This window comes from Suillus paluster (assembly GCF_016628075.1).
Source record: "Suillus paluster strain FC165 chromosome Unknown EDB91scaffold_148, whole genome shotgun sequence".
Classification (NCBI taxonomy): domain Eukaryota; kingdom Fungi; phylum Basidiomycota; class Agaricomycetes; order Boletales; family Suillaceae; genus Suillus; species Suillus paluster.
Genome location: NW_024537708.1, coordinates 50,104 through 77,683, shown reverse-complemented (window position 1 = coordinate 77,683; position 27,580 = coordinate 50,104). Strand labels below are relative to the sequence as shown.

Genomic DNA, 27,580 nt, shown 5'->3' with positions numbered 1-27,580 from the left:
TGCATGGGGACATCATCGCCTTCGTCAGGACAGTTCTATAGAACTTCCGCCGCCATGTGGTGATCGCCTGTTTGCCTCGTCGTGATTCTTTCACAGTCTTCAGTTGATCCACATGTCTTTTGCCGTTGTGGCTCCAGCTAAGTGAATCATTTGGCTATCACTTATTGACAGCTCAATCACAGTCTGGGCCTTACGGTCTTGCATCTCCCACTTTGCTATGTCAGCTTCCCTCTGTGCCGACACAGGTCTGGGCCTCATGTAGGCTTGGGGATAGTTCCTTCAACGTACCCCTCAATTCCTTTCTCAAACAAAATGGCTTTGACTCGGTGCTTCCACCCAGCCAATTGGAGTCGTTCAAATGCTTGATCCAATACAACGACGACAATGAGGAACCGGCAGATTGGTCCGTCATTTTGGAGGTTTTTTTTGGTTAGATCTCGTCTGATATATGTTTTATAATCTTATTTGCGCACGTCAGGGCTCATAACCTATTAAGATTAAGGTTATGACTGGAGAGTTGTGATGCGTGTTCTGATAGAAGCAGACGACGAGAATAGGACGCAAGATGATAATTATGCGGAAATCTCCTATACTTTATATTATGTTTTTTCTCTGAAACTCAAAAAACAAGTCCACTACTTATGATTTGTAAGCACGCATGTTCTCGGCTTGTAAGTCTCAACAATATAGCTTAAACTGAAAAAATGCAAGCTATTTGATATTTTTTGTGTGCATGCTACATCTAGTGGTGTAGGGACCTTTAGAGGGTCAAACAAGCGGTAGAATAGACTCATATATACTAAAAAGCACATAATTAGTGTGCTAATACATTATATAATTGAAGGGACAAAATGCGGATGTGTTTTTGATATGTTTTTTCCTGTATGATATGTACAGGTCTCTGGAGCTTGTATTGGTACAAAAACAGACAAAAATGCGTTATATTCTGACCTATTATATGTACATAGCCTATACTAATACTTATCTACAGTGGATAGGTGGATATGGTATGGTGGTGGGCAGGAATATGCTTGGGAGGAGTGTGGGAAATGTTGAGATCCAGGAGATGACCAGAAATGGATATGTTTTGGATGTAGTGACAAAGTTCCCACAGTCAAAAAAATGCGGTGGTGCATGAGGATGCTTAGCATGCCATGCAAGGCATGGTCATCATGCATGACTATATGTACATCATGCATGGATTGTGGACTAGGATAGCAGTAGAACATGCATGAGGTCTAGACTACAGTAACAGTAATATCATGCATGAGTACCACAGCATCAGGTGCTCCGAGAGCTGTCGAGGTGTTGGTATCTGCTCAAGGCTATTTCAGCACAAATAGGTAATATGTAGCCTTCGCGTACAGCATCCCACCGAGAGCTTGGAAAGCAACGCACAGTGCTGAATAATTGAAAAGATGAGGATAAGTATACATTCCCCACTCCAGAATGACACCATCATACTTACATTCTGACAACTCTACTGGCAGTGGCTGCTCAATCTTGCTTAGTCAAGCCGATCGGAAATCAAAACCATCTGCTTAGCTAGTCAAGCTATTCTTCGGCTAGTCTAACTTTTGTGCTACTGTCGAAGCGCCCATCCAGCGTGCGATTATACTATGTTCGCGTGCCTTCGCGGCTGTCATCCATTCCCTCCTCCTGTTCACTGGAAAGTCGATGTCTGAAACTTATACCACTGCCGCCGTAGCTGCCTCCTCTGTCCATCTCCACATTTCCAGTAAGAATCTCTCATTTACCGAGTATCTCACCCTTAAACATCTTACTTCTTAGGTATTGTTATCCAGGTCGACGATGCTTCGAAAAAGATAGTCGAATTTGTCGAGTTGGAGCTTGGTTCACAGCGACGGGAAGTCCTCCGCGGCTCGGGCAAAGACAAAGAACTTAGTGCAAAGTTCGATCACGCCATGTGAGTCCCATCTATAGTTGCCCAGGAATTCGGTCTGAATAGTTTACCACAGTGCGGTGACCACTGAGCCAGCTTCGTTGTTGGTACACTGTCAACACCATTCTATGGGCGTACTTCCGTGGAAGAGTATCGTGAAGTTTCCATTGGACAGACAAGACATTTTGTCCGATATAGTGGATCAAGATGGTAAACGAGGTGAACCAACCCGTCTCCGATCGTGTCGCATTAAGTTGATAGCTTGATGTTACAGTGCACGAGATGACTAGAAAGAAGATGAAGATGACTGTCGTCATTACAATATCGTCAGTATATTTGAAGATATCTTGTCTCAAAAAACAAACTAGCATCCTTGTCCTATCAGCGATAGTGTCCATACCAGACAGCTGCAGCCGACTAGCAGTGATGTTCTAGAGATTTGTCCAAGGTTCCGACTACTGGTAATAGGGAAGGTCTGTCGGATCACTGTCTTCAACCATAGATCGCTCACGCACCCGCTTTGTAGACTGGGGTTGGCAAGTCATCGTTGATCCACCAGGCATTTAAGATAGACGAAGTGGTTAAGTCGAAGAATTAGTACCGTGGACGACAGATGCTGACACTCGCCCACCCAGCATGTCTCTGGACATTCGCGAGGCGTAGCTGATATCAATCGGGAGTTCGTCGCGCCCCAAAACGGGCGGTTTGTCCTCCACGATAGTGAGGGATTCGAAGCTGGCGACAGCGCCAGTTTTGCGGCTGCAAAAGAGTTTATCGACTGCCGACGCAAAATGCCCGCTCTGAAGGACAAAATCCACGCGGTTTGGTATGATGTTCTAGTTGCCACTGCCACTCTGCCGTGCTGACACTGGTTCAAGGCTCTGCCTCTCGATACCTCATGCGGATGGACGGTTGTTTGAGAACGGAGTCAAGGAGTTTCTAGAATCGAGGAAGGCAATTCTGGGCAATAGTGCGCATCGTTTACCTCTTGTCTCTCGTAACTCATGTTCCAAACTGTAGTTCCGATCATTGTTGTCTTCACCAAGCACGATATTTTTCTCGACGCACTGGAGCTCGAAGCCATGGATTTGGAAGGATGTGATGAAGCCGCGCTCGAACAGTTCAAAAGAGACTTTTTGAATAATCTGTGTATCAAGCCGCTCATGGATGTGGCTGGAAGTGATATCCTGCATGCAACTGTTTCCAGTGAGGGGCATTCGCCTTCTCTAGCCTGTGATTCTAATGTACCTTGACAGCAACGGATGGGTACGAAAATACTGTACGAGAGCTGATTGATCTCACAACTACAAACGTGGAAAAATTCGTCGCCTCAGAAGCGGCATTGGCTATGATGATAGCCCAACGAGTAGACATTGGTCTTAAAGTTAAGGCATCAATCGCGTATGCACGATCGCTATACTTTTGGTAGAGCCTTATTTCACACTTTACTCTTCACAGCATCGGTAGGAAAAGTTAGTCTCGTCACAGTCTTCGACGCCATTTTGTGACTTTTGAATTCTTAGGATATTGGAGAGGTCTCGGCTCGAGTATGAACTTCGCAGGCTTCACCATGAAGGACTGTTTGTCTGTGATCCACAAGGACGTCATTGCCGTATGGAACTTCAATGACCCTCACTGCGTAAGATGCCTATCTTGTATGGGTTAATATCTCAGGTTGCTGACGTGTTTTGCAAAGCACTTGGCCAGTGGCAAGTTCCAAGAGCTGATTCTACAAGATCTAGACAGGGACGACTTTCCGAACACAGCGGGATCTTTGTGAGTTGTTGTACTGTGAGATGCTTTCAGTTTATGGAGGTATTGGCAGTACATTTGGCCTCACCGTGGTCGGGGCAATAATAGGTATCATGACGCCACTGGCAGCTCCGTTTCTACCGATCGTTGCACCCATTGCCGCAGGGATGGTCATGGCTAAATGGGTCTATGACATCTATCAACAGACGTGAGTGAAGCGTTATTTCGCTATTTGCAACGTGCTCAGAATGGCTTCTAGAAACATGACCTTACGGCGGATTATGGCGTACATCGTGGATTTAACATGTATCATGCAGATTGCGTTCCTGCTGGCGCCGACAGGGCCCATCTCTCGTCGCGTCATCAAAATTGCTATCAAAGCCTATGATGAGGCGGGGAAAAGCAGTGTTCATTCAGCAATTCACTCCCATGTACCTTTAACCCGTACTGGAGGAGACGATGCACTGGATGAGATTGTCAGATTGATTGAGCGCCACTCCATCAAGGCTGAAGAAGTCCAGGACCTGAGAACGAAGATTGGGCCGCGCATGGTGGGGTTGCAACTGGATGAAGAGTGGTAGATGGAGCCCGGGCCTTCATGATAGTGCTCAGTGATCGCAGTTTCTGTAACTTGGTACCTTGCACTTATCCTTCGGACCTTCGCAACGTATATGCACGCGCTTATCTGATATTAGCTGAGTTATATCGAGCCAAAGCCTTTATTTATATTCTCTGACTTGATTGGTTTCACCAGCCGGGTTCTCTGGCACACTCAGCGTGGTGGTTATAGCAACCTTATCAGCTCCGTCTCTGTGGAGTCAATCAGGTCGCAGCCCGGTTCAAAGGTGGTCTGCACGTTATTAGACTCAAGATTAAGCTCTTTGCTAAACAACGATGCTATCACTTTGCGTTCGATGTTTATTTTTTTCACGAATATCCACCACGTCGTTCGTTCTGTGAGAGAGCCTCTCCTGCTAAATGTGGCATTCAAAACGAAACGACATCAATCGTGGCTCGAGCGCAGACCTTTATATCCGCAGAGGCAGGTCGTCACCCTGGGTTTCTTCACTTCTTTTCTTATTGCGCCCCCTTTCTATCATCATGTTTCACTAATCTACTGATACCTGTAACTGACAACATCATCATCGGTCGCGCCAAAGCCGAATTGAGTACACTCTTCGTGACCGGCGGTGCAGACTATGCACCTTTTGGTAGAAAGATGGATTCTGCATCTTCAATACAACGTCTCGCAGAGCAAGTGAAGGAGACTGTACCTATCAATGCTGGATCAAGGTGCATTTATTCTTGCGCTCACTTGTACCCAGACCTAGACTGAACGTCCGGCGTTTGCTTCTACCGTGCAGTGGAATAATTGTAGGTGTTCTATGAGCACCGATCGACTGTTGGAGCACGGACTGACCAGTATAAACGGTATTATTTCTGCGGCCGAGAAGGGGGGCGGGACATCAGTCCGGTTCGAATTCCGAGGCAGTTCAATGCACTTTGGTTCGTTAAGTCTCGTCATCGCTGACACCAAGTCTGATAGCGAGCGTAAAGTGGAGTTTTGGCGAAGTGAAGCCAGAAAGACAGTGAATTGTGATTGTAAATAACACCACAGCTACAAGTCCGGTAGGCACCTGTGCAAAATGTGAGCATTACGCATTAGCAGATATTTCATATAGCACATAAAGTATATCACGATCATCCGTAAAGAGTGGGTCTCTACACATGTGCTGTATCATCCGACATAGGGCCAATGGCCCCAATGAACGATAAATAAAATGACGTTCCAGGGAAGTACGTCGCGCTTCCATATTGACCTCGATGCTATCTTAGTGCGTATTTCACCTTACCTAGGATCAACTGACAACATAAATAAATAAATAATAAGTATAGCGGGATCATCACATACAGTCTCGACTACCGGAGCAAAATGGTAGCCTATTACTGCTCGTGGAGGCTGGAGACGATACGACACTCAATCTGTCCACTTCATTGGACAAGACGTTGGATATCTGCGACATTGGTACAGTCCACCCAGGAAGAGGTTCGATACCAGCAGAGATTATCTCTGCCCCGCACCATGCACCCCAGCACTCAGCACTATGGTATCCCGCGATTCTGTCGACGTTCCCCGAAATGACTGGATCCAAAGCGCAGTCCCAAATATCTTTCAAACCTCAGTGAGTCTTAGCGCGCACCGCAAGTCCTTGCATTCACTGTATCCTTGCCAAAGTATGCTATTTTGCACGGGGCTCGAAGCTAGCTTGTACTTGGGGCTGTGCATTTGTTCGTTCGCAATTTCAGCACCAGGCCATGTACTTCATCGCTTACATCACCGCAATATGGTTTCGGTTCACCCCTCAAAAGATACCAGGAAGCTCGCTATGCCATAATATATCCTCCTGGCGTGCGAGGACCTGGACAGCATATCATTCATCAAGGTGAGCACCAGGGCGGGCAGAATCGAAGGGAAACAGTGGCGCACAGAACCGCAATTTGATCCTATGTCAGGTCGCAAGAAACGTTGTGCATCTTGCTCAGGTGTCGGTTTCCGAACGTTCTGGGGTAGATTTAGTAAGCTCGCGCTAGCCCTCCAAATCCAAGCATAAGGTTACCAGTACGTATTACATGATACTCCACAATAACATATTTTGATTATATGCACCGTTTCTACAGCACGATGAGCAGTCGACTTGTTGAGTCATCCGAGCACATGTACCAATCCTACCCCCAGTTACGGATCCTACAACCTACCACGGCCCGCTCCATCGGCCCTTCTCCCAGCATCGACTAGTGTGGCCGATGTCCGAGGTCAAACAACACCCGCCTGTGCAGCTTCTGCATTCATATCTAGCGCCACCATTTCCTAAGGTAGGAACATGGAGAACCTGTCGAGGTTCACGAGATCTCTCCCGTTCCATAGGGGGACGCACGCCCTGAGATGCTCTTGCGTTCACAGACGCCTCAAGGACCCATCATCTGAAAGACCTTGAAAGATCGAGCTCACTTGCACCTTCGCAGAAATTGATATCACTTCTTTTCAAGGAGAGGGGTAGGGAAGACGGTAATTTCTCATTTCCACCATAATCTGATCATTCATCGTAGCTGACTCTCTATCAATGGTCTTATAATTCAAATCGTTTGTCGTGTACTTAGTCTTCGCGCATCATTGCACGGACAATTGAACGATTGGCAAATGGTGCATTTACGGTGCAATTGTAGAATCGGTCGTCTAATTCAGGGAGATAGACGCCGTGTGTACATGTTGTGTCATGAGCCATCGGTGCGCATGCTTGGTGTCCATTCGCTCTCGTATTTCGCTGCGATCCCGTTCCGTATTACTCCCCACTGTTTGTACGAGAAACCAGACCACTTCTGCTTTCAGCGCGCACATCAAGATCTCCCGATGGCACCAAAAGTCGACCCTCAGAACCTCAGAAAGACGTTTGGGCGCTTTCGAGTTCTGATCGTAGGAAGGGCGAACGCAGGCAAAACGACCATCCTTCAGAAGGTTTGCAACACCACGGAAAAGCCAGAGATTTACAATGCCAAAGGAGACAAGGTGTGTGATATGTTCTGCGCCATGCGGGGGGTCGAGCGCTGATCACTTGTGAGTAGATCGATGCCACTGTCGTAGAAGGCTCGATATTGGTGTGTGCACCATCTGTCCTACAAGTACATGTGCATTGATGGACTCTCAGCGTGGAAATCACGACATCACGAACGAGATGGTATTCAAAAGCAATCCCGGTTTCGTCTTTCACGACTCGTGCGGTTTTGAAGCGGGCTCTGTAGAAGAATTCGAGGACATGAAGAAATTTATCGCAGAACGCGCGAACACGACAAAGTTGGAGGAACGAATCCACGCTGTGTGGTAAGTGACTCCCTCCTGGCATGCTGTGCTCGTTCGTCGATGTCCTACAGGTATTGTGTTCCGATGGACGATCATTGCCGAACATTCCAGCGGTCAGAGGAGAAGTTTTTCTCCGAATGCGACACTGGAAATGGTGAGCTTGTTGAACATGACCTTTGTCATGCTTGGACTAAATAGACATTCTTCAGTCCCTGTAATTGTGGTCTTCACCAAGTTTGATGCCCTACGTCCAGTTGCATTTGGAGAAATCAAGAAGCAACTGATCGGGGTGTCGAAAGAAGAGCGCTTGGAGAAAATCGCCCAGCGTGTCGAACAACTATTCATGAGTACGGGTGTCTTGGATCGGTTGTATGCCCCCAAGAACCGTGCACGTCCGAAGTGCCATGTGCGCTTGCAGAGTGAGTCATCCAGCTCGAGATTGTTTTGTCTAGTATATAAGTTGACGTGGGTCATCCAAGATATGAACAAAGAGGATACAGGCTGTGATGCACTACTAGAGCACACTACTTTTGCATTGGATGACGAAGAATTACGCTTGTGCTTGGTCTCAACACAACAGTCAAACCTAGAACTTTGTATCAAGTGTGCCATCGAGTGAGTTGTGTAGTTGTGTGTCCACATAGTCGTGTTCTAACATCATCTAGAATGGTTGTTGATTGTGCAAATAAGCAATCCTTGCTGCGTCTGACTGATCTTGAACGGTACCAGTATGACATTGCTAAGTGGTTTTCATATCTCAAAGTAAGACAATGATTGATTGAATATGATGATGTCTTGGTGATGGTGCTAACTAATGGTAAATATTGCATGGCTAAAACTGTAGACATGCTGATGTGTTGTCCTTGATTGTAGTTGTTGTTTGATGATAGCTGGTAAGATTGTAGTTTGCAAAACTCAACCAGTATTGACAATTCTGATGGCTTGCTTCCATGGGCTTGTTGACAGTGGGTAAGTACCCCAACAGTTTATCATGCTGACACCATCCTAATGATCCTGATGCCTTGTAACTGCTGGCCTGTTGACAGAAAGTAAGTACCTTGTTGGTTTCTGATTCTGAATGCATGCTGATCATCCCCATCCCTTGTGGCTGCTGGCCTGTTGACAGGACGTAAGTGCCTGGATGGTCTCTCATCCTGAACCCATGCTGATCATCCCCATCCCTTGTGGCTGCTGGCCTGTTGACAGGACGTAAGTGCCTGGATGGTCTCTCATCCTGAACCCATGTTGATCATCCCCATCCCTTGTGGCTGCTGGCCTGTTGACAGTTGGTAAGTGCCTGGATGGTCTCTCATCCTGAACCCATGCTGATCATCCCCATCCCTTGTGGCTGCTGGCCTGTTGACAGCATGTAAGTGCCTGGATGGTCTCTCATCCCGAACCCATGCTGATCATCCCCATCCCTTGTGGCTGCTGGCCTGTTGACAGGATGTAAGTGCCTGGATGGTTTCTCATCCTGAACCCATGCTGATCATCCCCATCCCTTGTGGCTGCTGGCCTGTTGACAGTTTGTAAGTGCCTGGATGGTCTCTCATCCTGAACCCATGCTGATCATCCCCATCCCTTGTGGCTGCTGGCCTGTTGACAGTTGGTAAGTGCCTGGATGGTCTCTCATCCTGAACCCATGCTGATCATCCCCATCCCTTGTGGCTGCTGGCCTGTTGACAGTGGGTAAGTACCCCAACAGTTTATCATGCTGACACCATCCTAATGATCCTGATGCCTTGTAACTGCTGGCCTGTTGACAGAAAGTAAGTACCTTGTTGGTTTCTGATTCTGAACCCATGCTGATCATCCCCATCCCTTGTGGCTGCTGGCCTGTTGACAGGAGGTAAGTGCCTGGATGGTCTCTCATCCTGAACCCATGCTGATCATCCCCATCCCTTGTGGCTGCTGGCCTGTTGACAGGACGTAAGTGCCTGGATGGTCTCTCATCCTGAACCCATGCTGATCATCCCCATCCCTTGTGGCTGCTGGCCTGTTGACAGTACGTAAGTGCCTGGATGGTCTCTCATCCTGAACCCATGCTGATCATCCCCATCCCTTGTGGCTGCTGGCCTGTTGACAGTTTGTAAGTGCCTGGATGGTCTCTCATCCTGAACCCATGCTGATCATCCCCATCCCTTGTGGCTGCTGGCCTGTTGACAGCATGTAAGTGCCTGGATGGTCTCTCATCCTGAACCCTTGCTGATCATCCTGATACCTTGCTGCTGCTGCCCTGTTGACAGAAGGTCAGTACCTTGACGGCTGCTCATCCTGAACCCTTGCTGATGATCCTAATGCTTTCTCCCTGCTGGTCTGTTGATAGGCACCAGTAAGTCCCTTGGCTTCTTAAGCTGATTCCATTGTAATAATATGCCCATGTCTTGCTGTTACTGGTTCTTTGACAGGTGGTTGGTCTCTTTATTGTATATTTCATAGAGATCATACTGACATCATGATATCTATTGGCCATTCATAGCCTAATGTAAGTCCTCTCTTCATTATTGTTAGACATATTGAGTCATTGTTGCTTACTATCCAACACATAGTTTGTTGAGTATCCATTGTAATTTCAAGCCCTTCTCCCATGGTCACTCATCTTCAATATTCTGATACCCTACCTAGAATGTGAGTCATTTGCATACTCACCATGTGGCAATTCTGATCGGCACTTTCTCTCTAGCCTGTGAGTCATATGTTGTAACCTGTAACACCTAATGATTCTTATCCCTTATAGGAGGTATGATATTTCCTGTCTAAATCTACCTCTGCCCACTGATGCATGATTTTGTTGGTCTCACATAGCTCGTATGTCCATTCAATAGATTCACCATTTTATAGCAGCACTAACCTGGTTCTCTCTCCCTGATAGTTTGTAAGTCATTTGATCATGGTACCACTATCTTCCGCTGTTTGACCATTCATGACTATCAATTGCACAGAATGTAAGTTCATTCATAACTTTCGAGAATGCCACATCAGGAATTTGACAATTCTTTGTTCCAGGAGGCAAGTGCTCTGTTTGACTTGTTTCCGGTGCTAACACCTTTCATCCGCTTCAATGAGTAGATCAAAACCCGGAAAGGTCGACTTGTGCCTGTCCTTCAGCCTGTAGTAGGTACTAAAGTTCCCGCATTGATCCTCATCATTCAAGAGTTTGCAATAGATTGGCAAGGGATCATGGTTTACTTCTACGAGCAATATCATTCAGACCGGCATTGGTTCGTTTCTGAATGCATGGTCAGCTACCATTTTAATCACAAGTAGCAGCTACCATCATCGTCCTCGAATACGCTGCCTTCCTCAAGCATGACCGGCAACTGGAATTCGTCAAGTCCGCCGTGGACTATTACGTGAAATCTCCTATGGCTGTCACTGTGAAGAAAGTCGCAACGGAAATTGCTGGTCGAGGTTACAAGGAAGAGTTGAAGAAGAAGATTCTCGAGTTCATTCTCGAAAATCGCCTGTGTAAGTCCCTCACCTCGTATCGAACCCGACACTGTTTACCAGTCGCCTGCAGCAAAGGACTTGGCAGCGAGGAAGTAGAACGATGCTCCATGCCATGTTGTGCCACTATGATACTGAGCACTGAGTGGTGCAGACCGCTGTCTCTTGCTTTCCAAGTTCCGATGTTCATTCCAATGATATGTACTACTATACCGAGCACTCCAGCTTCAACTGCTGAGTGTCGCAGACTGTACTATCGGGTTTCAACACCCCTTTTACCGCTCTCGTTATACCGTTTTCTACATTGTGAAATGTACTCGCGCTCGTCAAAGTGATCGTTGCTTATTCTTACTTTCAGGAGCGACTTGACTGCGGCGTGACGACGGACACGACTGACAACCCTGTCGATGCTCGTCAGGACATCACGCCGCCCGGGTGAATCAAGTCGTGTACATGAACGTTCGGGGAGAGCGTCGTGAACCCAAAGCAGAGATCCTTGAAAAGGCAATCATAGTATTGTATTATTGTCTCATAGTTGAACACAATTTCGCGTATCGACAAGAATAAACGAGCGAGGACGAGGTGGACAGCAAGCCACACCGACAGGAAATGAGGCGGGAGTATGTAAGAGCATCATGAAGTGTAGGTTTGGGTGTAGGCACGACCTAGGTACCGCCTAAATAAGTTGACAAGCGGGATGGGGAATAGAGGTTAGATTAGCACAGGGATCGATTGGGCTCATGACGAGGGACGCACCGTTAATATATTTCCGTCCAGCTTAGTCCCTATCACATCCATTCTTCCGTCCATCATAGAGGGTGCTCCAAACCATCCGCTGCGAGCCTGGTGAATTTATGATCATCTATGAACAAGTACGGGTCATCGAGTCAGGACAGACGGCAGTATCGCTAGTGGTAGACCGTCCAGATGAATAATCCGTTTCAATATGTACGCTGGCAGGCAGGGTAGGTGACTCGGCAGTTGGAGTTGCAAGGCAAGTGTGGTCGGCTTTCAGTATGTCGATTAGCGATGCTCAGCTAGAGTGCAGACCAGTAAGGACCAGAACTTACTACTGATGCAGTGATTGTTCATAGGTATGTGATTCTAGCTCGATTAACAGTGCGAGAACGGTGACAACAGATTTTACCAATAGTTGTGGCTTTGCTGAACGCTATGTAGAGCGCGTGCCAGCATGCCTTAGAGTACCAAGGTAAGAAGGAACTTCGACTGTCTTCATTCGACTCAGTGTGATGTAGGGTTAGGGTTAGACTAAACGAAAAGATCCTGTAAATAAAGAGTCAATACTGTCGTCCCTTAACCGTTACGCCAAAAGGCAGTGATAATGAAAGCTCACGCTTCATTATCTCGGACAGTATTTATGCTGATTATGGGAACTCAGGTAAGCCAACGGGCTTATAGTTCCTCCTTTGAGATTGACGATGAGCAACATCAATACTGTTGTAAATATTCCGTCATGGTGTAGTCTGCACTCAGTTATCATCAACTGCATCTCTTTGTCGCACTGGAAGATTTTCTTAGTTTCGAAGGAGACGTTTTAGGAAGCGGAGGACATTCCAGTACAAGATTCCTCGTTTCCTCCCAACAACTATGTTGGAGTTGTATCTAGGGACGCCTTACAACAGTGGAGGGTTTTTTAGGTTCTGAATGCGTATGTGCGGGAATTCTTAGTAAACTTATCTTTTCCACCAAATATCCCGACAGGGTGTAAGCAGATCATTACATATGAATTCAACCTGGCGTCGTGAAATCGACATACTGGATGAAAATTACGGAACGATCATCGTGAGCAGAAGTGGCAATCACATTAGCTCCAAACAGCTCCAGACCATAAGATCTTGTAGCCGTGAATTGACCTTTCCAGTAATAGTCAGTGCTCTTCTTTAACCCAGGAGGATATCTGATTATTCCACAGGTGCGTCGAGTATCTTGTTTACAAGAGCGGTGATCTTAGCTAGCAAACTATTAATGGTGTTGGTGGTATGGGCACGCGGGTAGATGCATTATGACTACTGAACTTGCTCAGTCGCAGTAAATACTGATCAATACTGATCGATGGCCAAGCAAATTGTGTGATGGAAATGAGTACTAACAAGAGGCAGCCGAGAGGTATGTACGATACATATGATTATTTCCTACAAAGAATGTATTGACCGCTGCCATTAGATGTGTCGAGGAAAGAGCATAAGATAAAATAACCGCCACTTCACATGATTGAACAACCCTTAGGGCACCACCCTTCGCCCAACAACCCCGCCTGCTCCAGCCATCCAGCGCACCCATCTCTCGCTCTGCTCTCAGTGGTATATCCAAGCCCGAGTGAGTTGGCCTTGAGGGCACCTGATGAACGGCGCACTTCTACCGTCAGCTCCTTGTCTGCCTTCTCCGTCAGTATAGTGTAGAACCAGAGAAGCTTCTGCTCCGACGCGAGAAGCTCCAGGCGGCCCTCGGATGCAGTGACAGCGATGTCGTACAAGTCGTCCTTGAATATGATTGGCGACAGCGCAGCTTGAGAAGTCAAAGGAAGAGTGAGCGTCGATGACGTGTACGCGCGAGGTGTCGTTGTCCCTGATGAACTGTGGCTCATCCCTTCCTGCCCAACGTCTAGGAAATCGTCGACTTGGTCCTCGGCGGCAGAACCGAGGGCTTTGCTCAAGCCAGCATCCAAGGCAAAATGAACGAGAGGCAGGAAAATTTCGGTGGGCAGGGAACTATCCTTGTACAGTCCTTTCTTTCCAGGTACGATGTCATCGTCTTCGTCAACAGGTGTATCCTCTGCGTTGACCTTGAGAGTAAGGCGGAAGGTCGCTTTGGAGATGTCGAACTGGATGTTCGTAGGGGTACCAACGACCGCTATTGGCTACGGACGACAGAAAACGCGCACGGCGCGTGGCACCGTTCGTAAGGAACGATAGGAGAGAGGCGGGATCGCACTTCACAGGTTCGCCGTCTTCGACACTAGAGTTGGCGTAAGGCGAAGGATATACTGGAAGAGTTGATGTGCTGAGAGTCGACGCTCATGCTGGCGCTAATGAACCCATTGACGATTTGAACGGCGTCTGGATGCCCGGGACCCTTCCCGCTTCTCCTGCACGCAAGTCGTTACACAATAGGCTGAGATCCTCCATGTTCCACCCATTCCCCCAAGGGTTTGAACTATCGGGGCACCACGTCCACACCGTCCAGTTCAAGCAGTTATCGCCGTCCGCCGCGTTCAAACTTGCATCAAGCGCACGCTCTTGCCGCGAGTAATCAACCTTGTATTTGCCACCATCGGTGTATCCATACGAGCGCTTGACATCCATATTGATAGGCGTCCCAATTTCTCCAATGATAGTCGGGTATCATGCTGGGCCGGTAGGTGGAAGCGCACCTAGTTGCGTTGCGTCTGCCTTCAGGTAGCCGAGCTGGCTCTGAAGGCTGTTCCATATGGCGCGTTCACCTATGCACAAAGCTTGTATTTGGGTTGAATATTTTCCCCGCAGGAGACCAAGGGCATCAGCGTTGAACTAGTTCCAGTGGCGTGTAACGAGTGTCAGGCCATCATAATAATGCGTTGAATAGCATGCCCTGCCCTGTAATATCTCTTCTGGTATCGGGGGAGGATGTGCAAACATGGGGAGCTGCACGAACGCGATGGCTTATGGATGGTGGGCTTCTAACTGCCTTCAGGTAAAGAGCACATTGGGGAAGGAAGAAAGCGCGCAGGAAATGTACGGGTGCTTCTGTTCCTGGAACATGTGCGAAATAATCCGGCTGCATAATATATCCACTCTGCACGTCCCATACATCGTGCAAAGCCCGTACGCAAGTACCGAGCGTCTAACCAGGGTCGCGTCTCCAGCCCCAGTGTGGGTGAATGCCTCCGGGCTCCGTAGAGGGATCTGACCATGCCTTGACACCGTTAAGGTCGATGGTGACACTGCCATCACGTTTTGGACCCATGGAGCCAAAAGTGTAGTTGTCAAGAGTCTGCACCCTGGCCCATACCGAGACGGAAGCTCTGCGCTGGTGACGGAACGGTGCCCTACTTGAGTGTGAAACCCTGTTCCACCGGATACGCATTGAGGTCATTCCATGAGATGAGCCCTTCTGCTGGCTCGTTCATGCTGTCCCACCCAATGACAACTTCGTCAAGAAGGTCCCCAGCTGTTGCCACTCGCTCCGCCAACTTTCCAAAAGCGTTTGCGAAGTGCGTCTGAAGGTATTCCTGAATGTTCACCCCGTCGATCATGCATTTCGGGGCGAACGTGGAGTCACCGAAAAAGATCGCGAACATGGTGTGCGAGACAAGTCTGCCGACCATATCATGCCAGGCAATTCTGCGGGGTTGCGAGACGCGGGAGTGAGATACTCGCAGCGAATTATGGCTGCTTGTGTGGTACTGAATGCGGATGGATTAAAACCGCACGCAGCGAATGTCCAATAAGTTGCTCCTGAACCGCCTGAACGGCGGATAAGTCAGTAGGCCCTGGTATAGGTGCATGAACCCTGGGCTGTGAGTATACGTAATACAATAGTAACTTCCCACCCCTCCTAGTTCCTGTGCAGCAAGCTACCTCGAGGTGCATTCAGCACGTGCAAAATACGCGCTAATACGAAGGATGCACCCCAGTGGCTACTGCTGTATTTGCGGCTGTCATCTATTCCCTCCTTAACCTCCCTCCCATTGACTCACAAGACAATGTCTGAAAATACCACTGCGATAGCCTCCTCCTCTGCTCCTCTCCACATTTCCAGTGAGAATTTCCCACTTAAACTTAAAGAGTATTTCACCCTTAAACATCTTCCTAGGTATCGTCATCTGCCCCGACGATGCTTCGAAGAAGAAGGTTGAATTTGTCGAGTTGGAGCTTGATTCACAGCGACGGGAAATCCGCCGTGGCTCGGGAAACGACAAAGACCTTAGTGCAAAGTTCGATCCCGCCATGTGAGTCCCACATATAGTTCCAGGAACTCGGTCAGAACATTTTACCACAGCGCGGTGAGTACTGAGCGGGTTTCCTTGATTGTGCACTGTCAGCATCACACTGTGCGGAAGACTATCGTGGAGTTTTCATTGGACGGAAAAGACATCCTGTCCAACGCAGTGGATCAAGATGGTAAACGAGGTGAACCCACTCGTCTCAAGCTGTGTCGCATTAAGTTGATAGCTTGGTGTGACAGAGTATCGGACGACTCAGCGGAAGATCACTATCATCATTACAATATCGTCAGTGTATTTATACTTCCCTTGTCTCGACAACAAACTGATAATCCCCGTCCATATCGGCCATTACGATATCAGACGGCTGCAGCCGACTAGCAATAGTATCCTACAGATTTGTCCAAGGTTCCGACTACTGGTAATAGGGAAGGTCTGTCTGTTCAATGTCTTCAAGCATAGATCACTCACCCACCCGCTCTTTAGACAGGAGTCGGCAAGTCTTCGTTGATCCACCAGGCATTTAAGATAAACGAAGTGGTTAAGTTGACGAATTAGTAGCGCGGACGAGAGATACTGACGCTCGCCCACCCTTTACAGCATGTCTCTGAACACACGCGGGGCAAAACGGATATCGATAAGGAGTTCATCGCACCAGAAAACGGGCGATTTGTCCTGCACGATAGTGAGGGATTCGAATCTGGCGACAGCGCCAGTTTTTCGGATGCAAAAGAGTTCATTGCCCGCCGACGCAAAATGCCCGAACTGAAGGACAAGATACATGCGGTCTGGTATGATGTTCGAGCTACCGCCGCCACCTGCCATGCTGACACTGTTTGAAGGCTCTGCCTCTCGATACCTCATGCCAGTGGGCGGCTGCTTGAGAGTGGAGTAGAGGAGTTTCTAAAATCGAGAAAGGAATTATTGGGCGATAGTGCGAACCGTTTACACTTCGTCTTCTCGTAACTCATGTTCCAAACTGTAGTTCCGATCATTGTTGTCTTTACCAAGCAGGATCTTCTTGTCAACACACTGAAGCTCAACGCCATGAAATCGGGAGGATGGGATGCAGCTGCACTCGATCAGCTTAAAAGAGACTCTTTGAATAATCTGTGTGTCCAGCCACTTGAGCATGAGGTTGGAAGTGACATCCTACATGCAACAATTTCCAGTAAGAACCTCCATCTTTCTAGTCTCCGATTCTAATGTACCTTGGCAGCAAAAAATGGGTATGAGAACACCATAAGAGAGCTGGTTGAACTCACGACCACGAACGTCGAAAAATTTGAAGCGTCATTAACTATGATGATAGCCCAGCGAGTCGATATTGGACTTAAAGTTAAGGCATCAATTGCGTATGCACGATCACTGCCCCTTTCTTAAGTCCTAATTTCACACTTTACTCTTCACAGCATTGGCAAGAAAAGTTAGTCCTGTGACAGCCTACGCCGCCTTTTTGTGACTTCTGAAATTTTAGGGTATTGGAGAGGTCTCGGTTCGAGCATGGACTTCGCAGGCTTCACCATGCAGGACTGTTTGTCCGTGATTCACAAGGACGTCATTGACGTTTGGAACTTCAATGACCCTTACTGTGTATGATGTCTATCTTATATGGGTTGATATCACAGGCCGCTAACATGTTTCTGCAAAGCATTTAGCCGATGAAAAGTTCCGAACGCAGATTCTAAATGATCTGGACAACACCGACCTTCCAAATCTAGCGCAAGCTGTGTGAGTTGTTGTACTCTGAGATACTTTCATTTTATGGAGGTCTTGGCAGTCAATTTGGCCTCTCTGTTGTCGCGGAAATTTTGAAACTGCCGCTAGCAGGCCCGATTCTACCGATCGTTGCGTCGATTGCCGCAGGGGTGGTCGTGGTTAAGTGGGCTTATGATACCTATCAACGGACGTAAGTGAATGCGTGCTTTCGCTATCTGCAAGGCGTCCAGAATAGCTTCATCAACTGATTTAGAGACATTGTCTTGCGTCGGATTATGACGTACATCGTAGATTTAACATGCATCATGCAGATCTTATTCCTGCTAGCGCCGGCAGGGCCCGTCTCTCGTCGTGCCATCAAAGCTGCTATCAAAACCTATGGGGTGACTGGCAAAAGCGGTGTCCACTTGAAGATCAAATCCTGGCATATGCCTCTGACTCCTAGTGGAAGAGACGATGCGCTTGAGAAGATTGTTGGATTGATCGAGGATCACTCCATCAAGGCTGATGAAGTTGAGGACCTGAGGACGCAGATTCGGCAGCAGATGATGAGGTTGCAACTAGACGAAGAGTGGTAATCAGCCCGAGCCTTCATGGTAGCCCTCAGTGATTGTTCTAGCTTCGTACCCTGCAGTTATACTCTGCAATTTCAATATGTATGCACACGCGTAGTCTCGAGTCAAGGCCTTTATTTATATTCCGTGACTCCATTCACCAGCCAGGATTCTCTGGCACACTGGCAACGTAATGGCTACATGCAGTTTACAAGCTCGGTCTTTGCGTAGTTCGAAGGCGAGTCAATGATCAGGTTAAAGCCAAGTTCAAAGGTGGTCTGAGCATTAACGTCACGAGAAATAGACATAGTCTTCGAAGTTCGCTTTCAGACTGGAAGCTTGACGAGAAAAGGAGTACATACTACTATACCGAGCACTCCAGCTTCAACTGCTGAGTACTGCAGACTGTCCTAGGGTACGACCCCGGTGAGTTTATGATGATCTGTATTCAGGTGCGGGTCATCGGCGATAATAGCTATCGAGAGATCCTTTTGTCACCCACGACGAAACAAAAGCTGGTAAGACTCCGAAACCACCTGTGATTCCATGAAGCGAAAGGACATGGTCATCTTTCAAGTTGACCCAGACGTAGGCCTCGCGCCGTATGCCCTGTAAGGCAGAAAGTCTGTAAGCAATAGCATGTTTTGTAATGTGAGACCTTACCTGGGCCGTCTTTGCTAAAATTTCTGTTTGACCGGAGTCAGCGACCCTCACTACCTTGATTGCAACCTAGTCATAAAAATATAGCTGTGCGAGCGTGCGTGCTTGGAGTTGAACTCACTGCGACCGGGAGATTTACAGAAGAAGGGGACCAGCTGCATTTCCAGACGTCACCAAAACCACCGCTGTAATTAGGAGAATCGTGAGTTCTCTCGAGTTCCATTCCTGGAAGCTCCTTGAGTGGAAATTTGAATTCAATGTTGTGAGGTAATGTCATTTTTTTTCCTTCAAGGAGAGCGCGAGTCTGAGTCAGTGGTGCGTCAAATGGCCAATGCATTTGGGGTATAAGTACAGCCCGAACTCCCTGTGTATAAATGCGTCATTGCATGAATCAACGTTGGTACAATGGTGGTGAACCCTGGCGCCTTTAAATAGCCAAGGAGGTGACATTCGTGTGATGAGCTGCGCCATGCTGTAAGCCTGCTGTCATCGTTGCACTACCAATGCACTTTGACCATAAACGTTCACTCCAGCAACAGGTAGGCTACTCACAATATCCTCTGGCTGTTTATAACTTCCCGCTAGGCATAATAGACGAGGAAGTACCTTCCTTGTAGAGCAGCTGAACATGAAAGACGACAAGCAAGTAGCCGTATCATACCAAGAGCCTATCAAGACATTTGAAGGTCATGAGGAGCAAATCACCTGTATTGCAACTTTTCCAGATGGCAAGAGAATAGCGACCGGATCTGCCGACAAGACAATACGCATCTGGAGGCTTGATGATGGCACAGAAGTGAAGAAGTGGGTGGCAAAGAAGTATGTCTGCGCACTTATAATATTGCGAAACGGGAAACATGTGGTTAGCGCCGAGGGAGAGAACACAAACGCGGATTTGGATGACGAGACAGAGTATCCGTGGAATCTTTCAGTGCGTGACACTGAGACTGGGAAGGTCATTGCAGGTCCCTTGGACGGTCACATAAAGCTTGTAGTTGCTTTGGACGTTTCCCTTGATGGCGGTATACTAGCCAGCGGTTCAATGGATTGCAGAGTCATTTTACGAAACACCAGCAATTGGCAGAGGAAAGGTGTTCCCCTCTTGTGTGGCGCGCTTGTCCTTTTCGTCCAATTTTCTCCGACCGGCCAACTCGGCGTTGCTACTACTGAAGATATCCAAATATGGGACTTGGACCGATCAGAGCGTCTTGCTCAATTCAAGGGTCATGCCGACTTCAACAATGCATCGAACCGTTCTCTAATCTGGACTCATGATGGCGCCCATCTCCTCTCAGCGGGTGATTACAAAGATCCCGTCATTCGCTCTTGGGATACTTCTACCTGGAAACAGGCTGGTGATTCCTGGAGTGGTCATGATGTCGACAAGGACATCAATCAGATCGCATTGAACCCAGCTGGAACCCTTCTCGCATCAGCATCTGCCGACCACACAGTTTGCTTGTGGAAGCTCCCCACAGGAAGAGAAGTTGCTAGATTTCAACACTCGGATTGGGGGTTTCGTGTTGCGTTCTCGGTCGACGGACTCTCTGTATTCGGCGTTGGCGGTGACGACAAAATATCGCAATGGGAGATACCAGAGCAGGTGTTCGCAGGAGTGCGGAGTGATTCTCTCGGCGATAACAATGAGGTGACTCCTTTCAACATTTATCTCTCTCCACGTGAAAGCTCACCCGCAACCATTCCAGGCTGGTCCTTCACGGGGAAAGCAACGGGTGCGTCTTCTAACACTGCTTTTAACTCCTGGAGGTACCAACTCTTCACCAGAATATGAAAGGGCTTCTTAATGCACGTGCTCCCATGGTCATTATTTTATTTGTCTCATATACTCTCAGTCGGAGATTCCTGGTCAGCGCCGCAATAAGGCACCGAACTACGAGCGCACCAACAGGCCTCGTGGACAAGCTACTTACTCTGCAATGCCACGCACTCATGCCGAGAGTTCTTCATCTTCTCCGTTGCATGATCTCAGGACATTTTTTGGTGGCATTCGGCCGTCATTACCCAAGAAAAGGAAGCAAAAGGAGCCTCAACCAAAACAAAAGGCTCCGCAAGTCGCTGATGTTCCTCTCGGGAAAGCCACATATGTTTGTTACCTCCAATTGTATCGAGTTCTTGACATCCGACCACATCCTTCCCTAGGCTGATGTTGTTGGTGTGGACGATGGAGCACGCCCATACTCGCTCCTTTGTTGCCTCAGCTGTTTCCAGAGGAAGCCGGATCCGCCACCGCCAGTTATGATGCCGACTTCTTGAACAACGAACAAGAGGAAAACATCCTCAATACTCCCATACCTACTTCTACGCGACACAATCATCTCAATGCTCTCACACCTGCGTCTTCTACGCGGTACGATCATCTTATCTATTTGGCAAACATATCACCTGATTCAATTTTACAGCGCTCAATTTTTCCAGCTCGACGAAATTGAGTTGAAACCAATGACTAGCCAGTCACAGCCCAAGGCAGGACCATCTCGTCTTGCATTCTTTGACCATCCCAGTCTGCGTAGTTAGTTGCATCTCTTGGATCTTACATCGTACTCGAAGCTTCACGCCATGTTCGCCCTCCCTCTGATGACTGTGACCTCGAATGGATGTTATTCATTGCGTTACTGGATGGAAACGTGTATCGATGAGTGTGTACAATGTTTTCGTATCGTGTATTTGTATCGATTGGTTTGAATGACCTTCAAATTTGCTTTCAGCGCATGAATTACTTTGGAAATTCTGTCATCATTCTTGGAACCGTGCAAGCTATGTAGTTGCAGCTTCGATGTTCACAACGAGTTCCCGATGGACTATCAAGTTCACTCATGTCTTCTATTCTAGGCACTCTGTTTATACGCAGGAACGCTATTGGTAGACATGGATTCATTACCTCTCCCCAACCTCTCCCGTCTGTATCTGACTGACACGTAGCGTTATATGTTGGTTTAACACCTGCGACACAATTTGCATGCATATCGCTGAGTCCTGACTACCATTGCCCACTAGCACATCGCCGTAACTGCGCTTACAGTATATCAATACGATAGCAACTCTGAATTCGATCGAGCACTGGGTAACAGGTGTGCGAACCAACCCCAGACGACTCCAATGAGCAAGAAAACTGAAAGGTGAGCCGAGTGGAGACTAGATGGTGCGAGAGCGTGCACGAAGGCGAGAGTGACGAGAAAGCTTCGAAGCTTTGAAGCTTTGATGTTTGATGTGGCGTCATTATGGATGGATAAGTAGGAAGGTTGCTAGTCCGAATAGTGTTGTCCTTCGCACGTCAATGTGTTGCATGCCTATTCTGCGCTCGGAAATCTGAGAGGATATCACCCGCAGGTGCTGTCAGCCAATGAAGCGAGACGAGCGTGAAGACTTGGTGAAGGAATGGCCAAGGGGTATCGATCGATTTGGGTTGTCGCACAGGATGTTGGGTTAGGGTTAGCGACTTGATCCCGATCATCCACCATGGCACCCTTCATTGAAACAGTCAAGGTAAGCTCAAGATCCACCCTGACGATGACCGTTCACCCGATGAATATGTTTCCTAGTCGTTCGACCAAGTCCTCATCACCGATGCTGGTGTTGATACTCTTGCATTCCTCGAAGCTGCGGATGGTGTCGTCCTCATGCTTAGTTCGTATCACTACGTCGCCATCCACTGCAGCGCCTGATTGAGAATGTACAGAGGAACTCACTAGCCTCATGAGCTCCGTAGGTTCAAAGGCTTTCTCGCCTGTCATCAGCGATATCCAGGGTAACATCAAGGTTAGCGTCTCCATGCAAGATTCACCGATTATAATAGGTTGCTCATCCAACTCCCCTACCAGAAAGTCCGTGACCGGTACAATGCAGCCCCGTCACTGTCTGCGACGCTGGAGAAGCTAGTGTCTAATGAGAATAATAACAAAGTGGGGAGTGCAACGGAGGGCCTCATGTGGCTTCTCCGTTCCCTCGCGTTCACTTGCAAATCCTTTCAACAAGCACAAAGCAACCCATCAGACGAACTCAAAGTCTGTTTCACGAAGGGATACGATGTCACTCTCGGACCTATTCACCGCGGCGCGGGGTTTTTCAGCGTACATGGCGCTATGATGAAAGCTGCAGGGTTGATGTTCAACGTTCGTCATTCATTTCTCAGGCGATCCATGGTTTTATTCCGATTGGAATTGATTGATGTAGACCGCTATTGGATATTGCCCGCCCCGCAAGAACTTTTATGAGAAGCTCGCAGCAAACCCAAGCGGAGAGCCATGCCCGCAGGATAAGCTTGAAAAGGCGCTCAACGATTGGATTACTGCCCTAGATACCATCATCTCGAGGATGGACGCGTTCTACACGAAGGGGAAGCATGGAGAGATATACAAGGCTGCATCATAGATCAGCATATCGGCAATAACCACTTGTGCATCATGCATTGTACTGATATATCTGTTCGCATATTTCTACATCGGCGGTGTCTTATTGTCTTGAACTGGACTCTTCAGAGGAAGATGAGATTGAGGATGTAAGTTTATGGTCAATCGCTTGTTGAAATGCTGCAATTTTAGACCTCCATCTCTATCTCTCTACCCGGAGCATTGAATCGAAGTCTCTGTGCTTATCAAGGTATGTGACCTCTAGAGTGGATTAGTTGCAATGCTCATACGTGTCCAGCGAGTCCAGTCAATTTACTGTGATACATTGATATTCCTGCACCACGCCGTTCTCTCTATCCAAGCGTAGTGGAGTCACATCGGTTTTGTGGACGACACCATTGAAACCGGCTGCTGAACACTTGTGAAGTGACTGCTAACATTACGTGTGTTGATATTGTGCTACTTCAACAAATTCACCCAGAACGTATAACCAGGTGCGTGAAGAACGCTAGTTCTCCTTACACACCCTCATCGGCAATATTAATCAGGCGCCTCACAGAGGAAACCGTGATGGGGCCAGACTTGGTCCTGAGCTGTGATGAATTCGCTAACACAATTCGACTTTCTTCTTGCTGTCTTTCTTTGCAATGACCATCGGTTTATAGTCGTAAGTTTGGTGAGAGTCATATCCCACAAGCATGTCATTTTTTTTACTAAAACTTACTATAGGCCTACGGTACAGGTACAGCCTACAACCATTGATGCGGTGCTGGACTTGAAGCTTGATCATGAGAAAATTCAAACATTCAACACCGAGTTATACAGAGGCAGCCAAGCATGACCAACGTCCGACCATTCCCTTATGCTGAATGTGTGGATGCGGTCATAGCCCTGGTGGGTCGTTTCCTGTCAGGAAAGGCCCGTTCACTTCGTGTCTGACTGTCACCCAGACAATAACCCGTGTACACTATATCGGACATTCTTGTTAAAACGGTGGATCAAGGATCCATTCTATGAGGTACGCCCAAGTCTAATAAACTACAGACCATCGTTTCCGATGTATCTAATTCCGACAAGAATGCGCAAACTGACCACGTTCGTTCATCCCAAGCAGACCACAGACCAACTCCACCCACCACTACATCCGAGTTGTGCATTGTACTCTACGACTCCTCATGTCGTGAGGAATACGTTCAATTACGTTCGCTCTCGTGAAGCTGCGATAGTTTCCCATGCTTAACACTTGATTCTGCTAGACTTTCGAGGGAAGCGGAGGACTCGGTGGTGTGTGTTTACTTGATCAGTTCTATGAGCAGGAAGCTCATGTTTTTTCTAGGGGTAGTTTGCGAAAGAAATCAAGACTTTTAACACCGGTATCAGATTCTCCTGGTCGGTGGAAGAGTGATCTGGAGGGCAGTGGGGTTGGAAGAGGTGAGTATGTGGTTTCGAAGGTTATATGCTACCTTTCTCTAATTTATCGCAGTTAGCTGAATTAGCAATGTGAAGTAGTCTTGTGCGGTGTACGGCTGTCGTAAGGAGGAATGGTAGCGTGTTATACGAAGTTAACTGTTGAGGCTGGTGAGGGCGTAAACGATTGTGCGGCGAGGATTGCTCTTCCTCAGGCTCGTATTGACTGCAGAATGGATATGCGGTTGCTGCTCGTTGTACGAGATGACGGAGAACTGGTGTCTAGCTGCTATTTTCGATAATCAAGAGCACTTTGTGCTGCGATGAGGTATGTATACATGCCAGAAGTATCGATATTGATCTATGCACAGGGGTATTCGTAACTGGCTTGCATGATACAGGCTGAGGGCACACCAAGGTCCAAGACACGAGGTACATACGAACAAAATTCAAACCGTCCAATCCTCCTCATCCCCATCCCAACCCCTTCCTCATCCCCGCTCCAATGCCCTTCCCTGGGCCCAACCCAATCTCCTTGCCCGTATTATCCTTCATTGCTCTAACACCCCAAAACGCGAACCGGCACATTGACCCGCTTCCATGACCTGCTTTTCTGTACATGCTGTCGTAGCTGACGCTGAAGGAGAAGTAGCCTTCGAAGAGTTCTTTTTGAACGCTTTTGGTCGTCTTTTTGGCTGCGGTTGATTTCGTCGAGGGACCTGCGGTTGCGTCCGCGCATTCAGCTATCTCATCGCCATTGCCAACTCCCTCAACCTCTCCTTCCTCGACCTCCCCAACCCACACACGTTTCATCTTCCATATCCCCTTCGCGTTCTTGACGCCACATTGAGGAGGGAGTCCCGCTCGTCCAATGACGCCTGGCGACACAGGGCTATTATCAGGAGCGAGGAAAGACGAGCGTTCACTCGATGTGAACGTGAGCTCCTTGCGATATTTCAAATTGCCAATCAGCACATCAAAAGGGCGCTCCATCATCGGATCAAACACAGAAGCGCTCTCCGCCCTCCCTGCATCAGAGCTGAGCGAGAGGAAGCAGCGAGCGGTATAGTCGTGTTTAGACTGGTAGGCGAGGATGGTATCGTAGACTGCGGCGTAGTCTGGGGCTGTGCTGCCTTGTGGGAAGTAGGCTTTGACGAGGAAGGGGAGGTACATGCCGTAGAGGTCGAAGTTGCCTGAGAATATGGCTGGTGGGTGGACAGTCGTGTATTGTGTAGAGGGATTTGGGGAGAGGAGGGAGGATAGTAGCCATTGGCTTATGCAAGAGAGTGAGCGGGTTGATTCTTGGGGTTGTATTGAGGCTGGCGGGCAGACATACCTTTTCTGGAGGGGGCGTTGGTGTTCGTACTGGGCGGACGCGGGGTGTTTGATTGGTATTGGTGTTGATGTTTGGAAGCGGGGTTGTTGGTTTGGGGCGTTTTTCAGGGAGTTGTTTTTTTGGGACTGCGGATGATGAAAGGGCACGGGCGTTCATGAATGGTGTCCCGCGTGATGCTGAGAGTTGGCGACATGGCTTTGTGAGACCGCCAGAAGAGGATGGCTGTAGGAAATCGGAAGGAGAAGGGGGTTCGCTGTGTGAGTGTGGTTGTGTCCCTGGTACGCGTAGCATGTTGGCAGTACGAGTCATGGATGTGTGTGATGGAGTTTGGGTATAGGGTTTTGACGCGTCGCTGTGTCACGTGGCCAAGAAATCAACTTTGATGTTCGTTAACCTTGTTCGTTGACAGCGTTGTAAATCCTTCAAATCCTTCATGCATCCACTCTCTTGAATAAACGTTGCTCAAAATATGTGTGGTAGCCTCCGCACATAGCATGATAACTGAAATGCGTACGCCTCTGCTGAATTTATCCTAGATGAGATATTGCTGACACAAATCTCCAACAAGCAATAGATAGCTGGCATTGACCACATAGACGTACGTAACTATCATCTGCCCCACATCATTCACTTCTTGGGAATATCCGAAATCTCCGCCTTTTCATCGGCGGTCGTTGCATCTCTGGCAGACTTTGCCTCGAGTGTAGCCGTGACTCCCGTCTACGTAGCCTCAGGGCCCAGAGTGTGATTCGTCGAGAAAGCCCTCAAACACACCCACACCATACTAAAACATTTTATATCCCGCAGAGCGACGATTCTCCAACAACTGATCAGTTAGTGGAACAAGCCTCTCGACGTACAATATCCTCATCCAGTATACTGGAAGTCAACCGAGGCAAAACCAGAGGACTACATTAAAGAGCATGTCTGCGCCTTGATCAATTTTACTACTACTGACTATCTCTGCTAGTGTCTCTAAAGATGATGACCTGAATGTGTTTTGGAGGATCTTGATTGCCGTCCTAGTCGCACTTTGCGACCCGATGGATTTCTCTAAAATACCCACCTCTCGAAAGCTGCGGGTTCTGACATTTGGGGGCGGCATCAACCTAGGAGAGTCGGATTACAGGGTTCTTACATTTACTGGATTGCTTATTTCAACCATCTTTCGCAGCATTCATTGTATGGCTTGGATTTTTGCCTTCCCCACACATCAAGAACAGGTCCTATGGCGCATGAGTGCCATCGCTATAACTTGCGTACCCTAGTTTGGATTCCTGATAACGATTAGGATGATGCTCACCACACATTCTGTGGGCATCCAGTTCATATTTCTTGTACTATGTGCCATGTTGTACGTCGCAGCACGTATCATCCTCTTGGTACTTATGGTCACCACTTTACGAAATATTTCTCCTGACGCGTACAAGGCGGTGTTGTGGACTAGTTTGGTACCGCACTTGTAGTTCTTGCTTTATACAGTTCGTGCGACAAGAATTTGTTGGGTGTCTGCAGGAGAAATATCTATTATTTTCTTCCATCGATGTGAGCAGTGTACTGACGTAGCGTTTCAGAAACTTCAAGCTTCCGGGAACCAGCGAGGCGGGTGCAGCAGTTCCTTCAAATCCTTATATTTC

At 48.0% G+C, this 27,580-nt stretch overlaps 10 protein-coding genes across 10 annotated transcripts; 6 read left to right on the top strand and 4 right to left on the bottom strand.

Annotated features, from left to right (window-relative positions):
• Positions 1-1,481: 1,481 nt before the first annotated feature.
• EDB91DRAFT_165745 (uncharacterized protein) lies at positions 1,482-2,598 on the top strand. Its single transcript, XM_041326286.1, has 6 exons — positions 1,482-1,738; positions 1,792-1,927; positions 1,980-2,122; positions 2,178-2,229; positions 2,289-2,376; positions 2,430-2,598. The coding sequence occupies exons 1-6, from the start codon at positions 1,678-1,680 to the stop codon at positions 2,499-2,501; spliced, it is 552 nt and encodes a 183-aa protein (XP_041170074.1). The 5' UTR covers positions 1,482-1,677; the 3' UTR covers positions 2,502-2,598.
• Positions 2,536-4,197, top strand: EDB91DRAFT_1038803 (uncharacterized protein; the record flags this gene model as incomplete). The annotated part of the gene is made up of 9 exons (XM_041312852.1): positions 2,536-2,729; positions 2,782-2,873; positions 2,924-3,109; positions 3,160-3,304; positions 3,362-3,375; positions 3,427-3,542; positions 3,600-3,679; positions 3,729-3,863; positions 3,915-4,197. Coding segments are annotated over 9 exons (1,245 nt in total), but the record flags the coding sequence as incomplete, so codon positions are not given.
• A 2,867-nt stretch (positions 4,198-7,064) lies between these two features.
• Positions 7,065-8,130, top strand: EDB91DRAFT_1063407 (GTP-binding protein; the record flags this gene model as incomplete). The annotated part of the gene is made up of 5 exons (XM_041314612.1): positions 7,065-7,222; positions 7,335-7,532; positions 7,583-7,665; positions 7,721-7,930; positions 7,991-8,130. The coding sequence occupies 5 exons, from the start codon at positions 7,065-7,067 to the stop codon at positions 8,128-8,130; spliced, it is 789 nt and encodes a 262-aa protein (XP_041170072.1).
• Positions 8,131-12,969: 4,839 nt separating this feature from the next.
• Positions 12,970-14,281, bottom strand: EDB91DRAFT_1351177 (uncharacterized protein; the record flags this gene model as incomplete). Its single annotated transcript, XM_041326117.1, has 3 exons — positions 12,970-13,829; positions 13,861-13,962; positions 14,014-14,281. The coding sequence occupies 3 exons, from the start codon at positions 14,279-14,281 to the stop codon at positions 13,183-13,185; spliced, it is 1,017 nt and encodes a 338-aa protein (XP_041170071.1). The 3' UTR covers positions 12,970-13,182.
• A 96-nt stretch (positions 14,282-14,377) lies between these two features.
• Positions 14,378-15,128, bottom strand: EDB91DRAFT_1172789 (uncharacterized protein). The gene is made up of 3 exons (XM_041320267.1): positions 14,877-15,128; positions 14,640-14,798; positions 14,378-14,599 (listed from the first exon to the last, which is right to left on the bottom strand). The coding sequence occupies exons 1-3, from the start codon at positions 15,048-15,050 to the stop codon at positions 14,486-14,488; spliced, it is 447 nt and encodes a 148-aa protein (XP_041170070.1). The 5' UTR covers positions 15,051-15,128; the 3' UTR covers positions 14,378-14,485.
• Positions 15,129-15,660: 532 nt separating this feature from the next.
• On the top strand, positions 15,661-18,460 carry EDB91DRAFT_1351176 (uncharacterized protein; the record flags this gene model as incomplete). Its single annotated transcript, XM_041326116.1, has 15 exons — positions 15,661-15,715; positions 15,771-15,906; positions 15,957-16,087; positions 16,143-16,188; positions 16,264-16,333; positions 16,387-16,440; positions 16,501-16,691; positions 16,743-16,834; positions 16,886-17,071; positions 17,120-17,255; positions 17,313-17,326; positions 17,378-17,493; positions 17,552-17,631; positions 17,681-17,809; positions 17,873-18,460. 15 exons carry the CDS (start codon positions 15,661-15,663, stop codon positions 18,195-18,197), a joined length of 1,761 nt encoding a protein of 586 aa, XP_041170069.1. The 3' UTR covers positions 18,198-18,460.
• A 172-nt stretch (positions 18,461-18,632) lies between these two features.
• Positions 18,633-19,110, bottom strand: EDB91DRAFT_1255633 (uncharacterized protein; the record flags this gene model as incomplete). The annotated part of the gene is made up of 3 exons (XM_041324015.1): positions 18,633-18,782; positions 18,837-18,902; positions 18,955-19,110. The coding sequence occupies 3 exons, from the start codon at positions 19,108-19,110 to the stop codon at positions 18,633-18,635; spliced, it is 372 nt and encodes a 123-aa protein (XP_041170068.1).
• Positions 19,111-19,316: 206 nt separating this feature from the next.
• Positions 19,317-21,195, top strand: EDB91DRAFT_164786 (quinon protein alcohol dehydrogenase-like superfamily). Its single transcript, XM_041326285.1, has 4 exons — positions 19,317-20,481; positions 20,540-20,566; positions 20,619-20,639; positions 20,687-21,195. Exons 1-4 carry the CDS (start codon positions 19,462-19,464, stop codon positions 20,996-20,998), a joined length of 1,380 nt encoding a protein of 459 aa, XP_041170067.1. The 5' UTR covers positions 19,317-19,461; the 3' UTR covers positions 20,999-21,195.
• A 1,037-nt stretch (positions 21,196-22,232) lies between these two features.
• Positions 22,233-23,582, top strand: EDB91DRAFT_164774 (glycolipid transfer protein). Its single transcript, XM_041326284.1, has 7 exons — positions 22,233-22,337; positions 22,394-22,478; positions 22,531-22,610; positions 22,673-22,963; positions 23,025-23,349; positions 23,393-23,450; positions 23,499-23,582. Exons 1-5 carry the CDS (start codon positions 22,311-22,313, stop codon positions 23,220-23,222), a joined length of 681 nt encoding a protein of 226 aa, XP_041170066.1. The 5' UTR covers positions 22,233-22,310; the 3' UTR covers positions 23,223-23,349; positions 23,393-23,450; positions 23,499-23,582.
• A 1,529-nt stretch (positions 23,583-25,111) lies between these two features.
• On the bottom strand, positions 25,112-25,465 carry EDB91DRAFT_1015461 (uncharacterized protein; the record flags this gene model as incomplete). The annotated part of the gene is made up of 2 exons (XM_041312480.1): positions 25,112-25,294; positions 25,397-25,465. Coding segments are annotated over 2 exons (252 nt in total), but the record flags the coding sequence as incomplete, so codon positions are not given.
• Positions 25,466-27,580: the final 2,115 nt, after the last annotated feature.